Source organism: Schistocerca serialis, chromosome 7, assembly GCF_023864345.2.
Source record: "Schistocerca serialis cubense isolate TAMUIC-IGC-003099 chromosome 7, iqSchSeri2.2, whole genome shotgun sequence".
In the NCBI taxonomy this organism is placed as follows: domain Eukaryota; kingdom Metazoa; phylum Arthropoda; class Insecta; order Orthoptera; family Acrididae; genus Schistocerca; species Schistocerca serialis.
In genome coordinates this window covers 198462160-198488133 of record NC_064644.1, presented here as the reverse complement: position 1 = coordinate 198488133, position 25974 = coordinate 198462160, and the positions used below count along the sequence as shown (strand labels likewise).

At 42.1% G+C, this 25974-nt stretch overlaps 1 protein-coding gene across 2 annotated transcripts in view; it reads left to right on the top strand.

Moving 5' to 3' along the window:
- Window positions 1–25627, top strand: part of LOC126412215 (cytochrome P450 4C1-like) — a 98918-nt gene extending 73291 nt beyond the window's left edge. The window contains exons 9-12 of one of the 2 annotated variants that reach the window (XM_050081700.1): window positions 3335–3403; window positions 3505–3673; window positions 18382–18561; window positions 24876–25627. In XM_050081700.1, coding sequence (XP_049937657.1) covers window positions 3335–3403; window positions 3505–3673; window positions 18382–18561; window positions 24876–25033 — 576 coding nt within the window. In that variant the 3' untranslated portion in view covers window positions 25034–25627. The remainder of the gene's footprint in view (window positions 1–3334; window positions 3404–3504; window positions 3674–18381; window positions 18562–24875) is intronic. The other variant, XM_050081701.1, reaches the window with a different exon arrangement.
- The last annotated feature ends 347 nt before the right edge of the window (window positions 25628–25974 follow it).

The window sequence follows — 25974 nt, the reverse complement described above, 5'->3', positions numbered from 1 at the left end:
CTTTACTGTATGATTACATGATGATGGCGTCCTCTTGGGTAAAATATTCCGGAGGTAAAATAGTCCCCCATTCGGATCTCCGGGCGGGGACTACTCAAGAGGATGTCGTTATCAGGAGAAAGAAAACTGGCGTTCTACGGATCGGAGCGTGGAATGTCAGATCCCTTAATCGGGCAGGTAGGTTAGAAAATTTAAAAAGGGAAATGGATAGGTTGAAGTTAGATTTAGTGGGAATTAGTGAAGTTCGGTGGCAGGAGGAACAAGACTTCTGGTCAGGTGACTACAGGGTTATAAACACAAAATCAAATAGGGGTAATGCAGGAGTAGGTTTAATAATGAATAGGAAAATAGGAATGCGGGTAAGCTACTACAAACAGCATAGTGAACGCATTATTGTGGCCAAGATAGATACGAAGCCCACACCTACTACAGTAGTACAAGTTTATATGCCAACTAGCTCTGCAGATGACGAAGAAATTGAAGAAATGTATGATGAAATAAAAGAAATTATTCAAATTGTGAAGGGAGACGAAAATTTAATAGTCATGGGTGACTGGAATTCGAGTGTAGGAAAAGGGAGAGAAGGAAACATAGTAGGTGAATATGGATTGGGAGACAGAAATGAAAGAGGAAGCCGCCTGGTAGAATTTTGCACAGAGCACAACATAATCATAACTAACACTTGGTTTAAGAATCATGATAGAAGGTTGTATACATGGAAGAACCCTGGAGATACTAAAAGGTATCAGATAGATTATATAATGGTAAGACAGAGATTTAGGAACCAGGTTTTAAATTGTAAGACATTTCCAGGGGCAGATGTGGACTCTGACCACAATCTATTGGTTATGACCTGTAGATTAAAACTGAAGAAACTGCAAAAAGGCGGGAATTTAAGGAGATGGGACCTGGATAAACTAAAAGAACCAGAGGTTGTACAGAGATTCAGGGAGAGCATAAGGGAGCAATTGACAGGAATGGGGGAAATAAATACAGTAGAAGAAGAATGGGTAGCTTTGAGGGATGAAGTAGTGAAGGCAGCAGAGGATCAAGTAGGTAAAAAGACGAGGGCTAGTAGAAATCCTTGGGTAACAGAAGAAATATTGAGTTTAATTGATGAAAGGAGAAAATATAAAAATGCAGTAAATGAAGCAGGCAAAAAGGAATACAAACGTCTCAAAAATGAGATCGACAGGAAGTGCAAAATGGCTAAGCAGGGATGGCTAGAGGACAAATGTAAGGATGTAGAGGCCTATCTCACTAGGGGTAAGATAGATACCGCCTACAGGAAAATTAAAGAGACCTTTGGAGATAAGAGAACCACTTGTATGAATATCAAGAGCTCAGATGGAAACCCAGTTCTAAGCAAAGAAGGGAAAGCAGAAAGGTGGAAGGAGTATATAGAGGGTCTATACAAGGGCGATGTACTTGAGGACAATATTATGGAAATGGAAGAGGATGTAGATGAAGATGAAATGGGAGATACGATACTGCGTGAAGAGTTCGACAGAGCACTGAAAGACCTGAGTCGAAACAAGGCCCCCGGAGTAGACAATATTCCATTGGAACTACTGACGGCCGTGGGAGAGCCAGTCCTGACGAAACTCTACCATTTGGTGAGCAAGATGTATGAAACAGGCGAAATACCCTCAGACTTCAAGAAGAATATAATAATTCCAATCCCAAAGAAAGCAGGTGTTGACAGATGTGAAAATTACCGAACTATCAGCTTAATAAGTCACAGCTGCAAAATACTAACGCGAATTCTTTACAGACGAATGGAAAAACTAGTAGACGCCAACCTCGGGGAAGATCAGTTTGGATTCCGTAGAAACACTGGAACACGTGAGGCAATACTGACCTTACGACTTATCTTAGAAGAAAGATTAAGGAAAGGCAAACCTACGTTTCTAGCATTTGTAGACTTAGAGAAAGCTTTTGACAATGTTGACTGGAATACTCTCTTTCAAATTCTAAAGGTGGCAGGGGTAAAATATAGGGAGCGAAAGGCTATTTACAATTTGTACAGAAACCAGATGGCAGTTACAAGAGTCGAGGGACATGAAAGGGAAGCAGTGGTTGGGAAGGGAGTAAGACAGGGTTGTAGCCTGTCCCCGATGTTGTTCAATCTGTATATTGAGCAAGCAGTAAAGGAAACAAAAGAAACATTCGGAGTAGGTATTAAAATTCATGGAGAAGAAATAAAAACTTTGAGGTTCGCCGATGACATTGTAATTCTGTCAGAGACAGCAAAGGACTTGGAAGAGCAGTTGAATGGAATGGACAGTGTCTTGAAAGGAGGATATAAGATGAATATCAACAAAAGCAAAACAAGGATAATGGAATGTAGTCTAATTAAGTCGGGTGATGCTGAGGGAATTAGATTAGGAAATGAGGCACTTAAAGTAGTAAAGGAGTTTTGCTATTTGGGGAGCAAAATAACTGATGATGGTCGAAGTAGAGAGGATATAAAATGTAGGCTGGCAATGGCAAGGAAAGCGTTTCTGAAGAAGAGAAATTTGTTAACATCCAGTATTGATTTAGGTGTCAGGAAGTCATTTCTGAAAGTATTCGTATGGAGTGTTGCCATGTATGGAAGTGAAACATGGACGATAAATAGTTTGGACAAGAAGAGAATAGAAGCTTTCGAAATGTGGTGCTACAGAAGAATGCTGAAGATTAGATGGGTAGATCACATAACTAATGAGGAAGTATTGAATAGGATTGGGGAGAAGAGAAGTTTGTGGCACAACTTGACCAGAAGAAGGGATCGGTTGGTAGGACATGTTCTGAGGCATCAAGGGATCACCAATTTAGTATTGGAAGGCAGCGTGGAGGGTAAAAATCGTAGGGGGAGACCAAGAGATGAATACACTAAGCAGATTCAGAAGGATGTGGGTTGCAGTAAGTACTGGGAGATGAAAAAGCTTGCACAGGATAGAGTAGCATGGAGAGCTGCATCAAACCAGTCTCAGGACTGAAGACCACAACAACAACAATTGCCATCTTTCACTAGGGAATGAATTCTACACAAGCTTTCGGTTTCAGGCAATCTACGTGGACACAGAAACTTATCCGTAGTCAAGGTACATCGTAACTTTTCATTTATAAAATAATTACATCGATAAAACACATTCACAATAGCCGCATGTTTTTCACTGAACACACGATTATCTACGGGAAGTTCACAAGGTACACTATATTTGTAACTGTTTGGATTACCTGAAACAAAGAAATTCGCTTTTAATGCTCTCGTGTGACATTGCTGAGAGTAGCGTACATTTGCTGTATTATAATTAGTATGGTAACTCATTACCCACGAAAATGTTTCAAGGGTCACGACACAACTGCCGCTGCGATGTCTTGGGCCGTCTTCTTGCTTGGACATCACCCAGATGTTCAGGTAAAAAAATTACTAGTTCTAAAGACTTTTTCCATATGTTAGTAGGTCTTAAATTTGGAAAGGTGCGAATTCCAACTAACTTTCTCCTTCTTTTTCACCAGCAAAAAGCTTTCGAAGAACTAAACGAAATATTTCAAGGGTCCGATAGGCTTCCCACATTTCAAGACTTACAGAACATGAAGTACCTGGAGATGGTAATCAAGGAGACGCTCCGTCTGTACCCCAGCGTCCCTTTTATCGGTCGTATCAATTCAAAGGAATCAGAAAGTGGTAAGTCTTTCTTCGTAACGACGTTGAATATTTGAATGTAGAAAGAGCACCTCTGTGAGTAATCCTTGTCGTAGACTTCGGCAGAAGTCCAAATTTTTAAATGAACCCATCGCCGTTTGACTGTCTTGTTGTTTATTTAATTACGACCCAGGTTTCGGCTTTCTATGCCATTTTCAAGTGATTGAGTTTATGTAATTAAAATATTTGGCAGAACATCAACCAATATATGTTAATGACACAAACACAGGCACTTGAAAATGGCATGAAAGGCCGAAACCGGGGTCGTAATTAAAGAAACAATACAGTCAAATGGCGGTGTGTTCATCTAAAAGTTCTTGTATGACTATTGCTCAGCTACATCAAAAACAGATTAGTCCAAATTTTGTCACCCTTTGATATTTTGCAAAAGTTCTAAAATCTCCTTTTCGTGAAATATGAATCTTTGATTCTAGTTCAATATTGTTTAACTGTTAAATATAAACTCTATGACCAGCTATTTAATAGCATGTTGATTTACCACTGGAACGGAATACAGTAGCGGTTATGAGTGTCATGGATTCGACAACTACGTGACAGGTTTTTAAGGCTGCGGGACACAAGATGTGGTTTGTGGGAGCAGAGCTGGCACCTGATAGCGTCCCTGGTGGTTCCGTAAAGTTCGGATCACGAGAATTCGGTAGCAATGGCATCGACATGAGCTCAGTATCATGCTAATGAAAACACACTGCCACATTTCTGGCCTTGTGACACGGGGAATTACCCTGCTGGAAAAGGAAAGAAGAAATCGTGGAGTTTAACGTCCCGTCGGTAACGAGGCCGTTAGAGACGGAGCACAAGCTCAGATCGGGAATGATAGGGAAGGAAATCGGCAGTGCTCTTTCCAAAGGAATCATACAGGCATTTAAAGGAATCACGGAAAAACTAAACCTGGGTGTCCGGCGGGAATTTGAACCGTCGTCTTTCCGAATGAGAGCCCATTGTGCTGATCTCTGCGCCGCTTCGCTCGGTATATCCTGCTGGAAGATATTATCGCCATCGGTGATGATATCAAGCATGAAGGAATGCAGGTGCCCCACAATAATGTTCACGTAGTCCACAGCATAGCTGTGTTTGCGATTACTACCCCATGAACCATGGAAGTCCACGTGAATGTCCCCCATAGCACAATACCGACCCCCACCGCCCTGTGTCCGTGGGGCAGTGAATGTTCCTAGCAGCCATTCAACTGGATGGCAGCATATCCGGCACAAGCAACTACTTGTTGTAGCAAGAAACGTGATTCATCCAATCAAGCGACACGTTTCCGTTGATCCACATTTCAATCTCGACGATCTCGTGCACCTGCAGTCGTAACTGACGATGCAATTTGGTCAGCATACGAATACGTAGAGGCCGTCTGCTGTGGAGATCCACGTACGCTGAAATGTACCATTCGGAACACTTGTGCTTGCACCAGCCTTGTACTCTGCTGTCAGACATGCTGCTTACAGAGCGAGAACGCCTCCGACCTCAACGTTTTTGTGATGAGGCGTAGATGTCCAACACCTTGTCCCCTATTCGTTATTTCACGACCGTCAACCACTTTCCATACGTGGAACTTCCTGACAGATTAAAACTGAATGGCGGTCCGAGACTTCAACTCGGGACCTTTGCCTTTCGCGGGCAAGTGCTCTACCATACTTGATTACGACAGTAGCGGTTGGAGAGCACACCAGCTTAGCTGTTTTGGAGATGCTCTTTCCCAATCGCCGAGCCATAGCCATCTCAAAGTCGCTTACGTCTTTGATCACGACAGTGCCAAAGCGATCACTCATGAAACTTTATGGCAGATTAAAACTGTGTGGCAGACCGAGACCCGTAATCAGGACGTTTACTTGTCGCTGCCAACTGCTCTACCAACTGAACTACCCGAGCACGGGTTTAAGTCCCGTCCTCATCACTTTACTTCCGCGAGTACCTTACCTCATACCTTCCAAACTTCACCGATGTTCTCCTACGAAAGTTGCTTGACAAGCGCTCCTAGAATAAAGGATACTCCAGAGACACGGCTTAGCCAGAACCTGGAGGATTGTCTCCAGAACGAATTTGCAGTCTACAGCTTAGCGTGCGTTCATATGAAGCATCCTGACAGAATAAAGCTGTGTGCCGGACCGGAACTCGAAGCAAGGACCTCAGCTGGTAAAGCACTTGGCCGAGAAAGGCAGTGGTCCCCGATTCGTGTCGCAGTCCGACAGATAGAATTAATGCGCCAGGAAATTTCATATCGGCGCACATTTCCCTGCAAAATGAAAATTCATTCATCGCCTCCCTTCCCCTATGAGCCGATAACACATCAGATTAAGACACTTATGGATGATGACGTTCCTAACACTCTGTTTGTTTCTCGGCCGCGCGGGATTAGCCGAGTGGTCTCAGGCGCTGCAGTCATGGATTGTGCGGCTGATCCCGGCGGAGGTTCGAGTCCTCCCTCGGGCATGCGTGTGTGTGTTTGTCCTTAGGATAATTTAGGTTAAGTAGTGTGTAAGCTTAGGGACTGATGACCTTAGCAGTTAAGTCCCATAAGATTTCACACACATCTGAACTTTTTTTTTCCTCGCTAACTTCATTGAGATCGCTGAATGAATGAGGCGGATTGCTCCATAAAGGAAGTCCTCTCTCTCTGAAAAACAGCGTGGAACGAGCGCAAAATTTATTTCGATAAAATTGTTACGGGTTGTCAGCTAGCATAATATCGCGAAGTGATTGTCTTTATATCTTATGACAACACTTACTCCGTGTAGAGATAGATCCAAGCGTAGACACAATTCCTGTGCTAGATCTTTACACTCTTTTCGTTTGCACGGGTTACAGTCTAAAAACCGTAATAGTTGTCACTTGCAATATTTAGCACAGTTCTTGTCATTTAGGAAGCTACTTACTTGTTACGTGGTTTTAGCGCGTTAATTTCCGTAACAGACAATAAGCATACTCTGCATAAGTTTGCACGATAGCCTTGGTTAGGTGACGCCTTTAGGAGATCTACGGGGTAGCCTACAACAGACAAAACTGCTATGTAACATTACGTCAGCCAAGTAAATATTATGTTCAGTAGCGGATGAGCTGAACAGTGGCTTCTGCAAGCAGGCGGCGTTATCGCCGCTGAAAGCCACAGACTTACGCAACACTGTCTTAAATACTGCGACTGATACTCCCATGGTTCGTTGACACGTTTATCACGAAAACGGGACCCTTAATGTTAGCGTTCTCTTATTGGTGCAGTGTCACTCTCGGGTCAGTGTTCTTAGAATGATAATACGCCCGACTCTGGCCTGGAAATTCTCTGGCCCACTTTTCGCAACTTCGCATCGATTTTTATGGTTGTTAAAAGACCGGAAGTCGCCTGATTCGGGGGTTTCACACACTGAATCCATCGGTAGCGCTATCGAGTCACAATTCCGTATAATTATCGGTGCATTGCAATTTTAAAGAGAGCGTCCTCTCTGGGGAAAGCTATGTGTGATATGGAAAGCATTGGGTTTTCTAAAATGGTCTGAAAATCCCGTCCTCAGAGAGTAGAGTTCACAAAACCAACACCGTGACTGGGCCACCATAGAGTTTAACAATAACGAGTATGTGTGCTACAGGAAATGGACAAAAATATGGAAGTGTCAAAAACTCAACACACTGCCATGCCTAACACTGTGCAGGAAACGTGTTGGCATTCAGAACTGCTTCCATTCGCCTCGGAATGATAAATACAGGTCTTGTGCGGTTTTCAAGAGAATCTTATAACAATTCTCCTTACAAAATAGTGTCCAGTCTAAGAAACGATGCTGGAGGCGAACAGCGGCCACGCACCCTCCTCTCCAAAGTATACGACAGTGGCTCAATAATATTGAGGTATGGTGACCCTGTGGGCCAAGGGAGATGCAACAATTCATCCTAGTGTTCACAAAACTAACTCTGGACGACATAGGCTATGTGATCAAGGGTCCTCTCGACTTGGCACACAGCATCACCATTGGGGAACAAACAATGTGCCACGGGATGAACTTGATAAGCCAAATGGTCACATAATCCTTCGCATTAATGCGATTGCAGAGTATACACGGGGCCCATGGAACACATTATATGACTACCCAAATCATGTCCATTGCCCCTCCATGTTTCACTAATGCGATGTAAACCCAGCGAGAAGTAGGTGTGATACAAGACTCATCCTAGCAAATTACTTTCTTCCATCGCTCCACGATCTAGGTTTTACGGCTTCGGCACCATTCCCCCGTTAAGGGTATTTGCATCGTTGATGAATGTTTTCGGAATTCCAGTTCGCCTAGCAATGTCCTGCTTGTGGGGCTTCCTTCGTGTTGTTTTGGTGCCCAGAGCCTTCGCGAGTGGGATATTCCGTTCTGCAGAGAATTTATAATTCTCGTTCTCTTATTTTGTGTCACTATCAACTTCAGAGACCGTCCGTCACCATCACTCCTCAGACACTGCCATCTACTTTGTAACTACACTAATGGCCATTAAAATTGCTACACCACGAAGATGACATGCTACAGGCGCGAAATTTAACCGACAGGAAGAAGATGCTGTGATATGCAAATGATTAGCTTTTTAGAGCATTCACACAATGTTGGCGCCGGTGGCGGCACCTACAACGTGCTGACATGAGGAAAGTTTATAACCGATTTCTCATACACAAGCAGCAGTTGACTGGCGTTGCCTGGTGAAACGTTGTTGCGATACCTCGTGTAATGAGGAGAAATGTGTACCATCACGTTTCCGACTCTGATAAAGGTCGGATTGTAGCCTATCGCGATTGCGGTTTATCGAATCGCGACATTGCTGCTCGCGTTGGTCGAGATCTATTGCATGTTAGCAGAATATAGAATTGGTGGGTTGAGGAGCGCCGTGCTGGATCCCAACGGCCTCGTATCACTAGCAGACAAGATGACAGACATCCTATCCGCATGGATGTAACGGATCGTGCAGCCACGTCTCGATCCCTGAGTCAACAGATGGGGGCGTTTGCAAGACAACAAAAATCTGCACGAACAGTTCGACGGCGTTTGCAGCAGCTTGGACTGTCAGCTCGGAGACCATGGCTGCCGGTACCTTTGACGTTGCATCACAGACAGGAGTGCCTGTGATGGTGTACTCAAGGACGAATCTGGGTGCAAGAATGGCAAAACGTCGTTTTTTCGGATGAATCCAGGTTATGTTTACAGCTTCATGGTGGTCGCATCCGTGTTTGGCGACATCGCGGTGAACGCACATTCGAAGCGTGTATTCGTCATCGCCATACTGGCGTATCACCAGGCGTGATGGTATGGGGTGCCATTGGTTACACGTCTCGGTCACCTCTTCTTCGCATTCACGGCACTTTGAACAGTGGACGTTAAATTTCAGATGTGTTACGACCCGTGGCTTTACCCTTCATTCGATTCCTCCGAAACCCTACATTTCAGCAGGATAATGCACGACCGCATGTTGCAGGTCCTGTACGGGCCTTTCTGGATACAGAAAATATTCCACTGCTGCCCTGGCCAGCACATTCTCCAGATCTCTCACCAACTGAAATCGTCTGGTTAATGGTGGCCGAGCAACTGGCTCGTCGTAATGCGCCAGTCACTACTCTTGGTTAACTGTGGTATCGATTTGAAGCTGCATGGGCAGCTTTACCTGTACATGCCATCCAAGCTCTGTTTGACTCAATGTCCAGGCGTATCAAGGCCGTTATTACGGCCAGAGGTGATTGTTCTGGGCAATGATTTCTCAGGATCTATGCACCCAAATTACGTGAAAATGTAATCACATGTCAGTTCTAGTATAATATATTTGTCCAGTGAATACCCGTTTATCATCTGCATTTTGTTCTTGGTGTAGCAGTTTTAATGGTCAGTTGCGTAAAATGACGACGTTTTTCACATTTCCCTGTATACGGTATAAATCTTCGCTATGGTTTTTCTTGAAACACCAAACATTTCGACTATCCTGGTTACGGAAGCACCCACCATATATAGATCAATAGTTTGCCCACGTTCGACTTCACTAGCTCCGATATAATACAAAAATGGTTCAAATGGCTCTGAGCACTATGCGACTTAACTTCTGAGGTCATCAGTCGCCTAGAATTTAGAACTAATTAAACCTAAGGACATCACACACATCCATGCCCGAGGCAGGATTCGAACCTGCGACCGTAGCGGTCACGCGGTTCCAGACTGAAGCGCCTTTAACCGCACGGCCACACCGGCCGGCCGATATAATACACTCGCAACTACACAGAACTCTATTCTTACGACGAGCAACACTTGCAACGTACTGAGTACACTGCACAGGCAATGTTCGTGATCAAATACAACAGAGTCACAGGCTGGCTTGGCTAGCATATGCATTTAAAGCCTCCATTTCCCGCGATTTTGCATTATTTTTGTTCGCCTTGAGTATAAACTTCTTTGTACCTTACCATGTTGTGGGGTTTTTGTTGCCTCCATGATAGATGCTTGCCCCTTTATTGTGATGTTCTGCTACTTATGAGAAACATTTATCTAGTTGGATGTAAGGGCTCTTGGGTCGGAATCATGCAAAATATATAAATAAAAAACAAGAGATTTTTTTTCATTGATACTCTTTGCGCTCGACGCGTTGTCACCTCTTACACACTACGGATTATTAAAATGTAACAACACGAAAGCGGCTCGTAAGTTGCTTGAATAGGCAAACCATTAGCTTTCCAGAGCGACATCTCAAAATAGGTAGGAGTGATGCTGTCTACATTATGCATGCGAGGAATGATTACGTAGCATCTTTTTAGGTCAGAAATCTAATGTCAATGTTGGTTATTTATAAGAAGATCGTATTATGCGTCATGTAAGAAAGATAAACGTCTACCACCAAGAATCGGAATTCGAGAGCTTCAAGACCACGGCTTATCGAGACAAAAGTTTACCATTCGTTCGGCGATAATGTTGCTCACGTTGGTCGCGATCCAAAGACTGTCAAGCAGATATAGTATCTATGGGCTCAGCAGAGCGGTACTCAGTGTCATGCAGGATCACAGCGGCCCCACGTGTCTAGCGCCCGAGAGGACAGCTCGACTGTGCAGGATGATATTGTCACGTATTTTGACTCAGGAAATTTTTGGATCAAGGCGAGTATCCACATAGAACGTGCTACGATCGCTGAAGCACCACAGACTGTTAGCCGAGCGACCATCTGTTGCAGCTTCCGTTGTCGCGGCAGCAGAGAGTCTGCATTTGCGCGCCTAACGACAACACTGAAACCACGTCGTCTTTTCTGAAAAGATCTGTTACTGCCTACAGCCACACGATGAATGTCCTTAAGAGTGTAGACTCTGAAGATTACGCACGTTGCCATATTACATTCTATATCAGCATATGAGACATCACACGGTATGATGATATGGAATGCCACTGGATGCACAACATGATCACATCTAGTCCGTATAGCGAGTAGTTTGGACAAGACAAATTAACATTTCTGATATGTTTGCGACCGGCATCTGTGCTCTGTCTTAGAAGGCAGGGCACTGTCGTCTCTGTACCGCTATCTTTCAACAAGAGAATAAAAGGTTATCATAGCGGGTGCCCACCTGTTTCCCTGACCATCACGTTCTCCAAATAACTCACCCACTGGAAACATGTGCCAGGCTGGTGAGAGACTGTCGCGCCACCATCCTCTGGCCATTACGCGCGTTCGGCTTTGGCATAGCCGGCCGCGGTGGCCGTGCGGTTCTGGCGCTGCAGTCCGGAACCGCGGGACTGCTACGGTCGCAGGTTCGAATCCTGCCTCGGGCATGGGTGTGTGTGATTTCCTTAGGTTAGTTAGGTTTAAGTAGTTCTAAGTTCTAGGGGACTTACGACCTAAGATGTTGAGTCCCATAGTGCTCAGAGCCATTTGAACCATTTGAAGATTTGGCATAGAACTGAAGCACCATAAAATGACGTAAAAATATCGTCACCCAAGCTCATTTCGTCTCGATATCCAGCGGGATTAGAGTCATTCTTGATGCCATAAGTGCCATCTCTGAGTCACAAATTTTGCGCCGGTAAGCGCTACAGATTTAATCAAGTATTCTTTGCCTTTGCCCCACAACGACACAGGATCGCCATGGTTATTAACGGATGATTAAGTTACGGGGTGGCTAAATTCACTTTCTGTGATCACACCACTATCCCTCAGGGAGGAATATGTGTATCCCATCTGTTTGCATATACTGTTATTCTTGCGAAAAAGAGCGAGAGGTTACTAAATGTTTGCGAACGTTGTAACTGATGCGGGACTTGGGTACCAGCTCAGAACTCACGTACTTGGATGTGAAAAACTGCCTAAAGCCTCATCCAGGCTGGCTGGCGCACGGGCCCTAGTCGTTGATCCCTGGGCGCACTTCCCCATCTCAAAAGTGGCGCTTTAACACGCACAGCTATACGGGTGGTTTAATCAAATATTCTTATTATTATACCATATACGGACAATTAGTAATAGGTCGAAGATGTTGCAATTTAACGGCCAGCATCGCATCTGCTGACAGGGTTTGGAACTCTTGTTCGCTATATACCTGACAGAGTGGACGGCTTGTATCAAAAATTCATGCTGTAGTAATCTGGTGTCATTTGAATCTACAGGTATGCCACTACCCCTTAAGTATAACGGAAAAATTGAAATGACAGAATAGGTGTGAATGTGGACTGTTTCGGCGAGTGCTCCAGATGGGAAGCTTTATGATTTCCCTTTGGATCGTTGCGCTGATATTCCGCTGGACTTCAGCAGTGTCATCCATTGGTAACCTGAAAGCCTTGCATTTTCCATTCTCAGCACCTTGTCGTGCAAAGACATATCACATGTAAATCATTTACGTGATAATGGAGGGGCGTAGCAAATTTCATGGACGTGTCTAACATGACGGTGTGGTTGTGGGGTTGTAATGAGTTCACTGTACTTCACTACAGTAGAAGAGAAGTCATAAATTTCATGGTTAATAACATTTTTGTAAAACAGAAACTCGTGACATCGGCCCAGTCAAGGCGACTGGTTTCCCTCATTAGGCCAGACAGCTTCCGTGAATAGTCTAGAGCGTAATACCTGTTAAACATTATACACTTATAAACAAGTGTCAACATAATTCTTCAGGCTTTCCCGGCGAGGCGTTGTCATGTTGATTAATCAGGTTTCTGCCGGTTATTCGCGTCTTTGCTGCACGATATTTCAATTGCGTGACTCGCAGTCTTCTTCAGGTGCTGTCCGATACTGATTCCAGCCGCGAGGGATTAGCCGAGCGGTCTAAGGCGCTGCAGTAATGGACTGTGCTTAGGGACTGATGACCTTAGCAGTTAAGTCCCATAAGATTTCACACACATTTGAATATTTTTCAACTGATTCCGGTGTGGAACGAGTCCGGTATTTATGCCTACGTTGTGCTAGGCGTTTCCTCTGCGGTCCGCGTAGCGTCTGGCGCACTTTCCGTGGTGTGCAACGACCAATAGCAACGGCTGTAGCGTTTTCTTCTAGTCGCGGCTGTTCCGAACGCTGTGCGCGCACTTTGTGGTTATTATACGTTATCAATATACCTCAATTAAGTTCTGAATGGCGTTCAAGCTCTACTAGACGTTTTATACTCCGATTGCCGCCATTTGAGTCCTTTTGTGAATTAGGACGTTCTGTTACCGTTGTATGCCCGGTTAGGCGTTCCCTCCGAAGTTCTTGCCCGCCAGGAGCAGCTGCAGTTTTATTTTCAGGCCGATTGTGTTCAAATTGTCGCTCGAGACTCGGAAGAACGTCCTCAGATATTGTGTCTGTTGTCTGAGGTATCATTTTGTGTACGTCCTTTGTTACATGTACTGGGCTGTTTTCGCTAATTCCATCTTTATACTTGTGTCCCTTGGGATCTGGATGTTGCCCACATTGCGTCTTCAGAAGATCGAGTGCTGGGTTCCAAGCCTAGCTCAGCTGGAAACCGGTGTCCAGGTAGATGAGATTCTCGTCTAGATGACCCGGTATACAGACCAATAGAAAGGGAAGCCACAGAAAGGGTGGATAAGAAGACCAGGGCTCTTCTAAAGGAAACCGGCCTTCCAGAAAAGACCGTTAGGCAGCTAAGGGCTAAAGCACCAGTCCCACCCAGATTCTATGGCTTGGCTAAGGTGCACAAGGAAGGGGTTCCTCTACGTCCAATAGTCAGCAATATTGCCGCAGACAATGTCTACATTTTGGATTTCTTCTATATACTCTTAACGGACAGGATATGTAACTTCCGATGAGTTATCACTTCGTACAATGGCATTGAACAGTGCGCAGTTGTGTGTGTTCACAATTTCATGAAATGTGGTTCAGGACATTTAACTGGCAGCTATCCCTTATCTTACATTCGCACTTGGCAATAGCCTGTTCAAATAGTGATGGATGGAGGCTATGGGTTCACAACAGCGTCCCGTATATATGAGAAAGTTATTACTAATTTTGGACTAAAGTTTTTTAGTAAGAAATAAAAATTCATTCTACAGATTTATGAATACCTCGCATCGTATTACTAGCTGTAGTTAGGTACTTTTAATTATCTTTCTACACTTTTTTTCATTTTAGACACAATTACATTCCCCATGCGATAAATACCATTACCCGTTTAGGGCAGTGTCAGATTTTATAACAGGAAAGATAAAGAAAAAATCTGCATTACAAAATTAAAATCCACAAAATGTTGCCACTTCTGTTTGTAATTAATGTAAAGTAAAACTAAAAGTGCTTGCGTTTTCTGCGATACTGTCGGAATTTTGAGAACAAAGCTGTGTCGTAATAATGTAAAGCTAAAACCAGTAATGATTGTTGACGTATTATAAATGTGACTGTGTCATTATCAGCTGTCTGTTTCAAATACGTGGACAAATACCTTCAAAACGTATCACATCGATCTTGAGTGGTAGACTCTAAGTGATGTGGCACATGGTGTCATTCATATTCATTTCTGCTCACTTGTACTTACTATAGATTACTGAACGCTGTCCTTACTGTGATGCACATACTGGGATGCACAGGACATGTGAACCACTGACAGTAAAAATATGGATCATGTCCATATTCTGACATCGAGAAGAACGGACTTTTGTATTTTTCTTTTTTTTTATTGGAAATAATATAAACAGTGAGCGGAAGATCAATACTTTGTTTTCATCTATTTGTTAGATACTATTTACACTAGAAAATTACAGTTATCAAGAAATTTTGCTTCCAGTGGGTTCTTTGTGTGAACGAAGTTATGACTCCATTCTGACTCTATTGTAAAGCGACTGGAATTTTGAAGAAAGCTGGGCTGTGTCCATATCATACATTTTCATTGTAAGATCTTTCGAAATAAATACCTTGTCTTGACGGGTTAGTGCTTCCTTAATGAAAAAAAATCTGCGTAATTTGATAGGAACCGTCGACCTGTACTCGTAAATTGTTGCTGGAAGCTTCTTACCATTTTACTACGCAACAAAGTAGCTTCCCACCATATCAGATCATGAAATTTCTTTTTTTCCCTCGGTATGTTTATAACATCCTTCACCCCATTGTCAAGTTTCTCACTATAGTATAGAATAATGGATGATCCAATTTGGGAAAATGGAAAGACATTAAAATCTTCATTGAAACAATGTATGTAAGCCCATTATTTGTAGCGACACCCTAAAATTACTCCCGTATCTTGCATTGCAGTAGAAATAAATTTTAAATAAGACCTTGAAATATATAGGAATATGTAACTCATTTATTTTTAAAAACCTTCAAAATCAAACTGAATGTAAGACTGCAAATCACAGTCCGGCACGTTCAACACTCGATGTATCTGGCCTATTGAAAGACGACATCATTTCAAATTTCGCGCCAGTCACATAAGAGTGGCACTATCAGCACCACCACGAGAATGCATATCAAGTTTGCTTCAGATACGCGCTGCAACGGTCGCCAGCGTCAATACCTTTGAGATTCGACGTAGTGAGCTGATGTCAGTTGGGACGACGCCATTATCAACAGCTCACTGAATTAGAACGAGGTCGTGTGATACCTCTACAATAAGGCGGTTGTTCCGCAATATTGTAGAAGGACTTGGCAGGAATATAACCACTATACATGACTGCTGGCAGCGATGGTCACGGGAAGATACGGTCGCAGGAATACCGGGCTACGGACGACCATGTGGCACTACCGAGAGGGAAGACCATCGTGTTCTGCGTATGGCTGTGGTGCATCGTATTGCGTCTGCAGCAGGAATTCGAGCAGCAGTTGGCACCACAGTGACACAACGAACTGTTAGAAATCGGTTACTTCAAGGACAGCTCCGACCCAGACGACACGTAGCGTGCATTCCACTGATCCAAAAGCAAAGCGATTTGCTACTTAACATGGTATCAAGCGAGAGCTCCTTGTGTTTTGTGATGAAAGCTGGTTCTGCTTCGGTTCCAGTGATGGCTGTGCGTTGGTTAGGAGGAGACCAGGTGGACGCCTACAACCAGTTTGTCTGCGACCTAGACACACTAAACATACAGCTGCAGTTATGCTCTGGAGTGCAATTTCCTAGGACAGTTGTGGGGCGGCGGGTGGCTATCTTTATCAATTTTATGTTGTTTATATAAATGTTTGGTTTGTAGAATGTAAAACCAGTTCCTATTATTTAGAATGTTATTTATGCTGTCTTTCGCCGTTCTCAACACTGGCTCTCTAACTACAATATTGGCAACCAGAAAGTGATTAGCAAAACGTGAAGCCTGTAATTAGAATTCCTAGTCCCCACTTCATCTGAGAATACACTTGTAGTTACAGCTTATAGCTCTGAGGAATTAGGAGACTGTCTGGGATTTATAATCAAAAACAGTCGTGAAAAAACGTCCTGTATTCTGAAAGTCACAGATGAAAACAAAAGAATCCACACAATCTAACTAACAGAGCAGTTCAGAGTCTAATGCGCTGATGCTACTATAACTGTCCAAATTAAACATTTAAATGAATGCTCGCCATAATTTGATGATAAGGTTCATCAAACGCCACGCTAACTAATGGTAGAATGTTTGTCCCGCGGCGGCACGTGAAAATACGACAATACGCAAACTGAATATCGATAATTAAAGTCAACCCAGAATTAACACTTCACTGGAAATGATTTTATGGTTACGCGTATCTCGAGTAACTTAATACGGCATCCGAGGCTGTTTGTAGCAATGATACCGACGCGACGCGACTCCCGACACAGATTGCGTGTTATTCAGCGTCTGGAGAGAACTGGGGCCTTTCTTCCTCGCGCAGCGTTCTTATATATAAAGCCGCGGTGCGGACGGCTAAGGGAACGCCTGATCAAATCGGCTCTCCCGACTAGCCGCTGGGCTAGTAATGCACCACGTTAAGTTACCGAATAAATCATAGCTTCTTTTGCTGATGGGCGATGAAGCTCTTAATTTAAATGTGCATTCAGCACACAGGTAAGTAATCATAATAAAAGTTTGACGTGGCTAAGTTAAATATTTTGGGAGAGAGAATTAATTTAATTACACTGCACGCAGTAGACGAGCTCTGCACTTGCCCTTTTGAGATACGCTATCGCTATAGTTTTATAGTTATTTAAATGAAACTTCTCACATCTTTATGATTATAGCGGATCTCCATTCTACTTAAATATAAACACCCTAGCCTTATTTATCAGCCTACTTAATCTATCTTGCTTCCTTAAGTTTTAAGACAAAAACCAGAAAATTATGAATTTCAACTAAAATCTTAATTTGTGAGATCCAAAGTACTGTTTCTATTAAATTATTATTGAAAAGGAATCTAAGTATAAATTTTTAAATCTCTAGCTCTTTTCTGTTGCGCCAATGATTTTTACAGAAAAACGTCCAAATTTCGAAAATGGTTAAAGTTATTGAACTGATATTCAACACATATTAATTTAATATTACTCCTGACATGCTAGAAACATTTTAGGTTATTTACTTGATTTTTAAAGTATTGCGCAACATTTATGACGTCAGAGCTAGTTACAGCGGACTGGCTGGCACACAATGGAAAGACTGATGTGCATTTATTACGGCGTGAGTAGGCTGCTTCCCTACACAGTGGGATCACTCTCACTATTATTCCACCCAAACTAACTGCAAATTTGCACTTGAATCTTTAATTCGATGTGTTGTGCAGCCATTCACAAACAGTATTCCAGGGAGTTTTTTCCAACAGGATAACGCTCGCCCACATACTGCAGATCTGTCTTCAATCGAGCACATATGGGACCTCATCTGGCGGCAACTTTAGCGTCATGCACAAACAGCATTACCCATTCCTGTATTGACCGACTAAGTGTAACAGGCATGGAACTCCATCCCACTAAGTGATATCCGACACCAGTACGACACAATGCATGCACGTTTCCATGCCAGCATTCAACATTCATGTAGTTACATCGGTTATTAATGTATCAGTATTTGGCAATTGGAATTGCTTTCCTCGCGTTTACGTTAAAATGTGAACATGCAGCGTTAATCACTTAAAGATTGTTAAAAGCACACAAATCTGTAAATAGGTGGCGGAGAAATACACATTTCTGGACATGGAGCGTTTTTTCCTTGTGTCTGTCTCGGTTGTACCATAACAAAATAAAAGAGGCAAATCTGGCCGTGGGCTGCTGCTTCACTCAAGAGTCAATGTGTAAATGAGTGGTTACAAAGAGGTCCCTTGTTGCATCGCAGGTGGCTACAAGCTGCCAGAGGGCGTGATGCTGGTCCTGCATGTCTACGAGAGTCACCGCGACCCTAAATACTGGCCGGACCCGGAGCGCTTCGACCCGGACAACTTCCTGCCGGAGAGGGTGCAGGGCAGGCACCCCTTCGCCTACGTGCCCTTCAGCGGAGGACCGCGCAACTGCATTGGTGAGGCGTGCTGATATCCTTACAGGTCAAAAACCTGTGATCCATAAAATCATCCGTAGGCATATTTTTTGGAGTCAGCATAGGACACCCGTCGTCGACACGTACTAACGAACATGGGAAGTATCACACCATAAACACAGCACATCTCCTCAGTGGTAATTTCCCCTAGCGCTATTTGGTGTAGTTGCCCTAAGTAGCTCGCTCAGCCATTAAAATAATTTCCTTGTTTATACCTGCCTCGAGATGACTGGGTGTTTCTGTTGTCCTCATCATTTCATCATCATTCATGAAAGTGCTGAGATTGGACTGAGCAAAGATTGGGAATTTACACGCGCACTGATAACCGCGCAGTTGAGCGTCCCACAAACCAAACATCACCATCATCATCTTTGTTGGTTCTAGAAAACAGAACGTATTGCACAAGAGATTACATTACAGGTCGTTTTCTGTGTGACGCATTTTGAAACACGTTGCTGCACAGAGAGGAACTACACACTCTGCACCCCAGTTAGATCCCTCTTTTCGAAGGCCTCTTCTCGTGCATACTCCACAGCTCTTTTTGATCTTTAAGTCGTTATGCTTGACAAAAATTCTAGAAAATTCCTTAGATTAAGACAAGTCGCTTTTTAGCGATAGAGGTGCGCGAGCAATTGATTATCCTTGTTGTACAGGGGTTACTACGAACTGTTCCCCCGAGACTAATCATGAATACGTCGGCATATTTTTTGTACAGAGCTTGCGTGTTAAAGTACACAACCTTCTTTAAACGACGAAATATCTTCTAATTAAACTTTTTCGACCTGCTCCTGGCTATTTGGTAGCCTTACAGTTGGGAATCGTTCCTATCCACCTACTCACGCTTGCCTTATTCTTGCTATAAACCGCGACAGCATTTGGCTTTTGCACGATGCCATTCATAAATATAAGAGAAAGAAAAAAGAAGGAAGGAAGACTAGGTTTTAACTTCCCGTCAATACGGAGTTCATTATTTGAGTTTTCAATGTACTGTTCATTTCCCCTACATTTAGCTATTCTGATTTGTAACCTGTAATGTCCTTTGAGGTTGCTCTAAGTGGCTTCATCCACAATACCACTTTTTACTTTTTCATAGCAAAAAATTACCAAGAGCCTCAGCTTTTGTTAGTCAGGTATAAACCATTTATTTTGTGTCTGATGCCTGGGTCTTCTGACTTTATTACTATATTGTATCTTGATCTTTTGGCAATTGATATTAAAACTTTTAGAGATAATGTTCATGAACTTCTTGAAGCGTTCCTCAATATTACTGGAAGAAAGTAATACAGTATTCCCATATAATACAAGTTTTATTTCCTCCCTATATGTGTTAATATTCTTATCAATTAATAATCTAACACCCCAGTACAGAATTTGTTCTACCTTCAATTTATCAGTAATTAATTACCTTTATGATCTGATAGCTGATCAACATTAAACATCCTAGTTCAAATACACTTTTGTGTACATTTGTTATAAAGTTATACAGGCAGAATTGAGCCCTGTGGGACTTTGACTTGTAAAGAGAAGGTTATATCATCTCAACACATTTGCTGAATTAATATTTTTAAGCTGTGTTATTTTTCCATTATCAATATTTAAGTCTCCAAAAATTAGCGTGTTTTATTGTATGCATTTCTGTACATGCAGGATAAGGTTTCTAAGCATTCAGTAAATTTCTCTGCATCACTTGCAGGGCACTGATATACAGAAACAGTTAAAAGCCTTACTGTTGGCAGAAGTATAAAGCTGCTTCAAAAACACTTTTAATAGATAAGTTGTTGAAGTCCAGAACAGTACATTTCAGGTCTAGATCATTACTTATATATACATGGAGGATCCCCAATAACCTTCATTGGTCATTCCGTAATTTGGAATTAGATGAAAACCTGGTGGAACATGCAGTCTTATGTCTTCTTCTTTTAGCCAATGTTCATTTAAGCATAATATAATTTTGCTATTGTCTTTCAAAAGAATACCAAGTTCACCAGTCTTATAATTTAGGGACCCAATATTTTAAGTGTAAAGACAAAATAGAGGAGTTATCACAAGGAGGAAGAGTTAGTGTGTTGTGGGGCAATTTGTAGGAACACAGAATTGTTTGTGTGGCAGTGGATGCTAAGTTAGTTTGCAATTGGGATTTATTGTAGCATCCCATAAAAAATCTCAATTCTCTGTGGCATTTTTTTGGGTCTGCTTGAACACAGATATCTGTGTGCTGTACAAGACTTTCTACAGCATTTATGTGACCACAGTGCTTTAAAGGACTTGGTATCTCATCAGCAGGAGATGATGTAGATTCTATTTGCTGTGGCTGCTTTCTTCTTTTCTGCATGTGGTAGTGGTGCAGCCTGTATTTCCACTTCTGCAACTTTTGTTGGTTTTGCAACAACTGTTAAGGCTCCCATCTAGTCCAGATTGTGGTTCCACTTATAGCCACATAGAGACGGAATATGTTGATTGACAGGGGTGAGGCATTTGATAGTGGGCCTACTGTTTGTTAGCACTTTCAATAAATTTGCACAGAGCTTAGTTTTCCCTAACTTTCTCATGTGAAATCCATGTGTCAAAAATTTTTGTTGAAGAAACCTGTTTACATTGATTACTTTTATGTGGTTTGTCACTGTAGCTCTTTTCATTAAATATTTGTTCATCTAAAATATACTGTGGGTTTCTCCAGGGTTATCAAATCTATATGGTATTTTGCTGAATATTAACTGATTCTGCATAGTTTTTGGAATAATTTCATTCAGTGGTCTGCTCAAATTCATCTTTTCTCTCATTTATGTCATTTGCTCCATGAAGGATAATGACATAATCATTTTTTCCTAAACAGAGTGATTTATTTTGTGTGTTATGAGTAATGTCTCTGAATAAAGTATTAGGCTTTAAAAATTATGTGAACATGGGTGCTTGGTAATACATGATTAAGCATTTTCACACAGTTTCTACCATGTGTATCTGATAAAAACAATACTTTGCTTATATGGTGGATTTCTTCATTGAACTGGTTGCCCAAGTATTTTTGTATCTGAACAGTTTGAGATTTTCCTTTGGCTCAGTGGTTTCCCAGTTAAGGTAACTTACTTTTTTTTTAGATCTGTTGACATTGTACTTTTTCTGTTGACATTAAGTGCTTTTCTAGGTCTAAATTTTGTTTGCTGAACATCAGTTCATACGTTCTCAATGTTGATTTTGTCCTGGCTGTTACACTTTTGTTGAACTTCAGCTTCAGTGTGTCCTTTCTCACTTCCTACATTTAATTAACTGTACAATGTTTGTACACCAAATTGACTTTGTGTTAACAATATAAAAAAGATGGCATTTTGAGTTGCAGACAGGCACAACAAAAAACTGCTATACATTTAGCTTTCAGCTAAAACATTCTTCAGAAAAGAAAATACACACACACACACACACACACACATAATCATTCACATAAGCAAGTCCACCTCACACACACACACACACACACACACACACACACACACACACACACACACACACACACAATCTGGAGGGGATGGGATAAATGGTTCAAATGGCTCTGAGCACTATGGGACTTAACTGCTGAGGTCATCAGTCCCCTAGAACTACTTAAACCTAACTAACCTAAGGACATCACACACATCCATGCCTGAGGCAGGATTCTAACCTGCGATGGTAGCGGTCACGCGGTTCCAGACTGAAGCACCTAGAACCGCTCGGCCACATCCCCCGGCAAGGAAATGGGAAAGTGGGAGGGACAGCAAGGTACAGGTGGGAGGAGATAAAGAGTGCTGTAAGGTAAAGTGTGCAGGTACTATATGGAGGCACGACAAGACTGCCAGGTGTAGTTTCGGTAGGCTGGGGCAAGATGGTGGTAGGGGGGGGGGGGGGGGGGAGGTTAGCGGAGAAGAAGAAAGATGGGCGAGTGCATTGGCAGAGCACAACACACAGTGAGAGTGAGGGGATGTGAATAGAGAGGAAGTGATATGACAGATGGGGTGGAAACTGATGGATGGAGGTGTGGTGACTGTAGGTTACCTACTGTAGCTTACCTACCCACCCACCCCATTGTCATGACAGTAGGTTACCTCCCCCATCCACTTCCTAATGTGTTGACAATAAGTTACCTACCCACCGCCCCCCGCCCCCCCCCTAGCTCCCTGCCCAACAGCCTCCTGATGATGTGCCTGGCAGTCTTCTCCATCTAGTCCAGGGCTGGCCAAACGCTGCACAGTGTGCAGACGTGCGGAATTGCTGCACATGTGCGCACGTGTGCGACAGCGAGCGACAGCGACATCTGTTATTAGACATGTGTCCTAAATGAACGGCGGCGGCTCCTCTTCCCTGTTTATGCGGTACAAGCAAGAGCGCAACATATCCGGTCTCGTTTACCCCTGGTGACCGTAACCTTCACAGAGAAGTACTGAGAAATGGCAGATACTGTGAAAAAGCAAAGGACGGCAAATCTATGTTCTCGGTCATTTCGATCAAGCATCAGTGATGAAAATCTCCCGCAAGTGCTTGCGTTTGTCAATGAGCCGTGCTTTTGTATCCTATATTAACTATATCATTTCGCATGACCAGTGATAAACGTGTTTGGATTTATTCCTTTCATAATTAAAATTATTGTTCACTAACTGTGCATTATTGCCTCATTCTGCTCCATGTTACATTATCATCAGGAAAATTGGTCATTAAACCGATTGTTGTAGACTTACATTTAGGTTTTTTTTTTTTTTAATGTGTGAACGGCTACGCTCAATTGAAGTCGATAAAACATAACATTCATCTAATTGTCGGTTATTACGCAGATTTCAGATGGAACTAATGAAAAATATAGCAATAATGGTACAGGTGATCATCGAGAGGTCATCGAGACAGAAATTATGTGGATGTAACTGAGGGCACCGAGAATTAGTTGCATTGGTTTAGTGTTATTTGAAATCGTGACTAAGGTTCGTTGGAAGTCGGTAAGTGCTCTCTTTCTTAAATACTAGATCAAAAACATTAGGTGTATTTACGTGCCGTCAGTCAAGCTGCCTTAATAAAAACTCACGGTTGTTAACTGTATTACTTGTCTTACTGGGTTAAACTGTTAACATAAAAGTAGACGTCTCAATGAGTAGACTGTGACAGTATTTTAAATCTTCAGTACACGAAATACCTTCCCATGGTTGGCTTGCAAGCTGTGGAAAGAGCACTAGAATGCGCCATACAGAGTATCTCAGCAAGTGGATAAAGCGACATCTGTGCACAGAAACATGCACTACATGAACACTGACGGCTGCGGCGTGCACGCTGTGACCCAGAAGTTGCACATGTGCAGGAGCACCGCACGCGTGCAGAATTTCTGGCCGGCCCTGATCTAGTCCCTGCATGCTTCACCAGACAGCTGTCTCTCTCCCCCACCCATACACTGCAATGCCTTCCCCTTCCCCACTCACTCTAGACTGTTGCTTTCATAAACGTGACTGCTTACAATCAGCCCTCAGTTGCTGTAGCTGAAAGCCAAATGTGGGACAGTCTTTTTGTTGTGTCTGCCTGTATCTCAACATGTCTTCATTACAGTGAGCAGAGATCTATCCTTTTCCTTATATTGTTGGTATTCCAACCTGTAGTTTCCATTCTTTCACATTTCATTAAATATTGTGTAGTTAACAAATGTGAACCTCTAACTATGTAGACAACCAGAAAATCCTCTCCATATGCTAACTTTCATTTAACATGTTTAGTAATTTAGTTTCCAAATTAAATTCAAAATTATAAATGTGAACCTTACACAGACAGAAGACCACAGCCAAGTACATTACGATCATTCATAATATTTAATATTGACTGAGTTGTTGTGGCTATTGCATTTAAAACTGCTTTGACAAAAATTTTAGCTCAAAACCAATCCCTAAAACTTTCGTCATAGACGTGTAGTTTTTCTGTGTAGATGTTTGGATGGGTGTGGGAGGAGAGGGCGTGGGGTGGGGGGTGCTGCTGTCATGCACTCTTCCTCAACAATTCTGAAAAATACTGTATACAAATAAATGCTATTTCAAATACAGGGAATGATGTGGGAATTGGTGTTTGATTTATTAACTCATTAATGTGTGTTAATCAGAGACAGCTGGATCATTTTACAGAACATTAAGGTAGAAAAAATATTTTTTTTGTTACCGAACACAATTCAGGCCACCTTTTGTTATCATCCAGTATAGATTACAACTATGGTTTCCAGATGATTGACTGATAATTTTTCCTTATGGATATTGGGAGTTGTACTCCAGAAATGGATTATAATTAAGTATTTTTCTTCCTTTTAGGGCAAAAATTCGCACTGCTGGAAGAGAAGACTGTCCTCTCTTCACTATTAAGGAACTATGTCATTGAGTCTGTAGAGAGACGTGAAAATATTAAAGTCACTGCAGAGCTCATCCTTCGGCCCATGAATGGAATCAAGGTGAAGCTGAGGACCAGGTAGCTCTGGAAGCTGGTGCTTCCATTAGTATAATGTTGCTGGTATTTCTCTAAGAAATATTTTGATATAAAATGAATGAAAAATATTTTTTATGTGTTTTAAAATTACTTGCCTGTTTACTTATACAGTGCTAATTTGTTTCAATTTTGGAAAATTGTTGAAAGACGTAGAGAAATTTTGAGAATCATTTTTATTTTGTAATACCAAAAGAAAATCTCAAGTTTTTACAAGTCAGTTTTGTGATTATTACTTAATAAGTTCAGTGTTTAAAATGTGTGATATTTGTTGGTCATTGCCTATATAGATATATTACTTTGTAGTTGGTAGTGCATTGCTACCTGTTCAGAGGTGATTGTAGAACAAGACTTAATCACTAACATTCGGTCAGCATAGAATTGATTCTCAATCTACCTGATCAAAGACAGCAGGGGTTGTTGATGCCAAATTTTGTTTTATTTCACACAGTAAAGTTCTCAAAAATAATTTAAGGTTATACTGCAACCCTCATAGACCCAAATAAATACAATGAGTCATATGTAAATATAATAGTAAATTGTTGTATCTCACTATGATGGTCAAATGTTAACAATGAAATACACCAGCACTAAAGAAGTTATGCATTCATAATATTTATTTAATTCAGTTTGAAACATACACATTTGTCATTTCCCCCTGAATCTGAATCAGGAAATAGGAATCGATATCATGTGGAATCAAAGTAACATGCAACAAAGAGAAACTTCTATCTAATTCAGAGGACTTTCCAATCCTTCCAAGTCTTCTGAGATCCATCTCTTATCTCCCTTTGCTGAAGAAACTGATAATTCTGAATGTTAGGAATAGTTTTCTCTATTTTTAATGTGGCTATTGATAAAACTGGAGTTTTGTCTTCTAGTGAGAAATAGGTCAACTGGCCAGCGATATTGACTTTTTGTGATTTTACG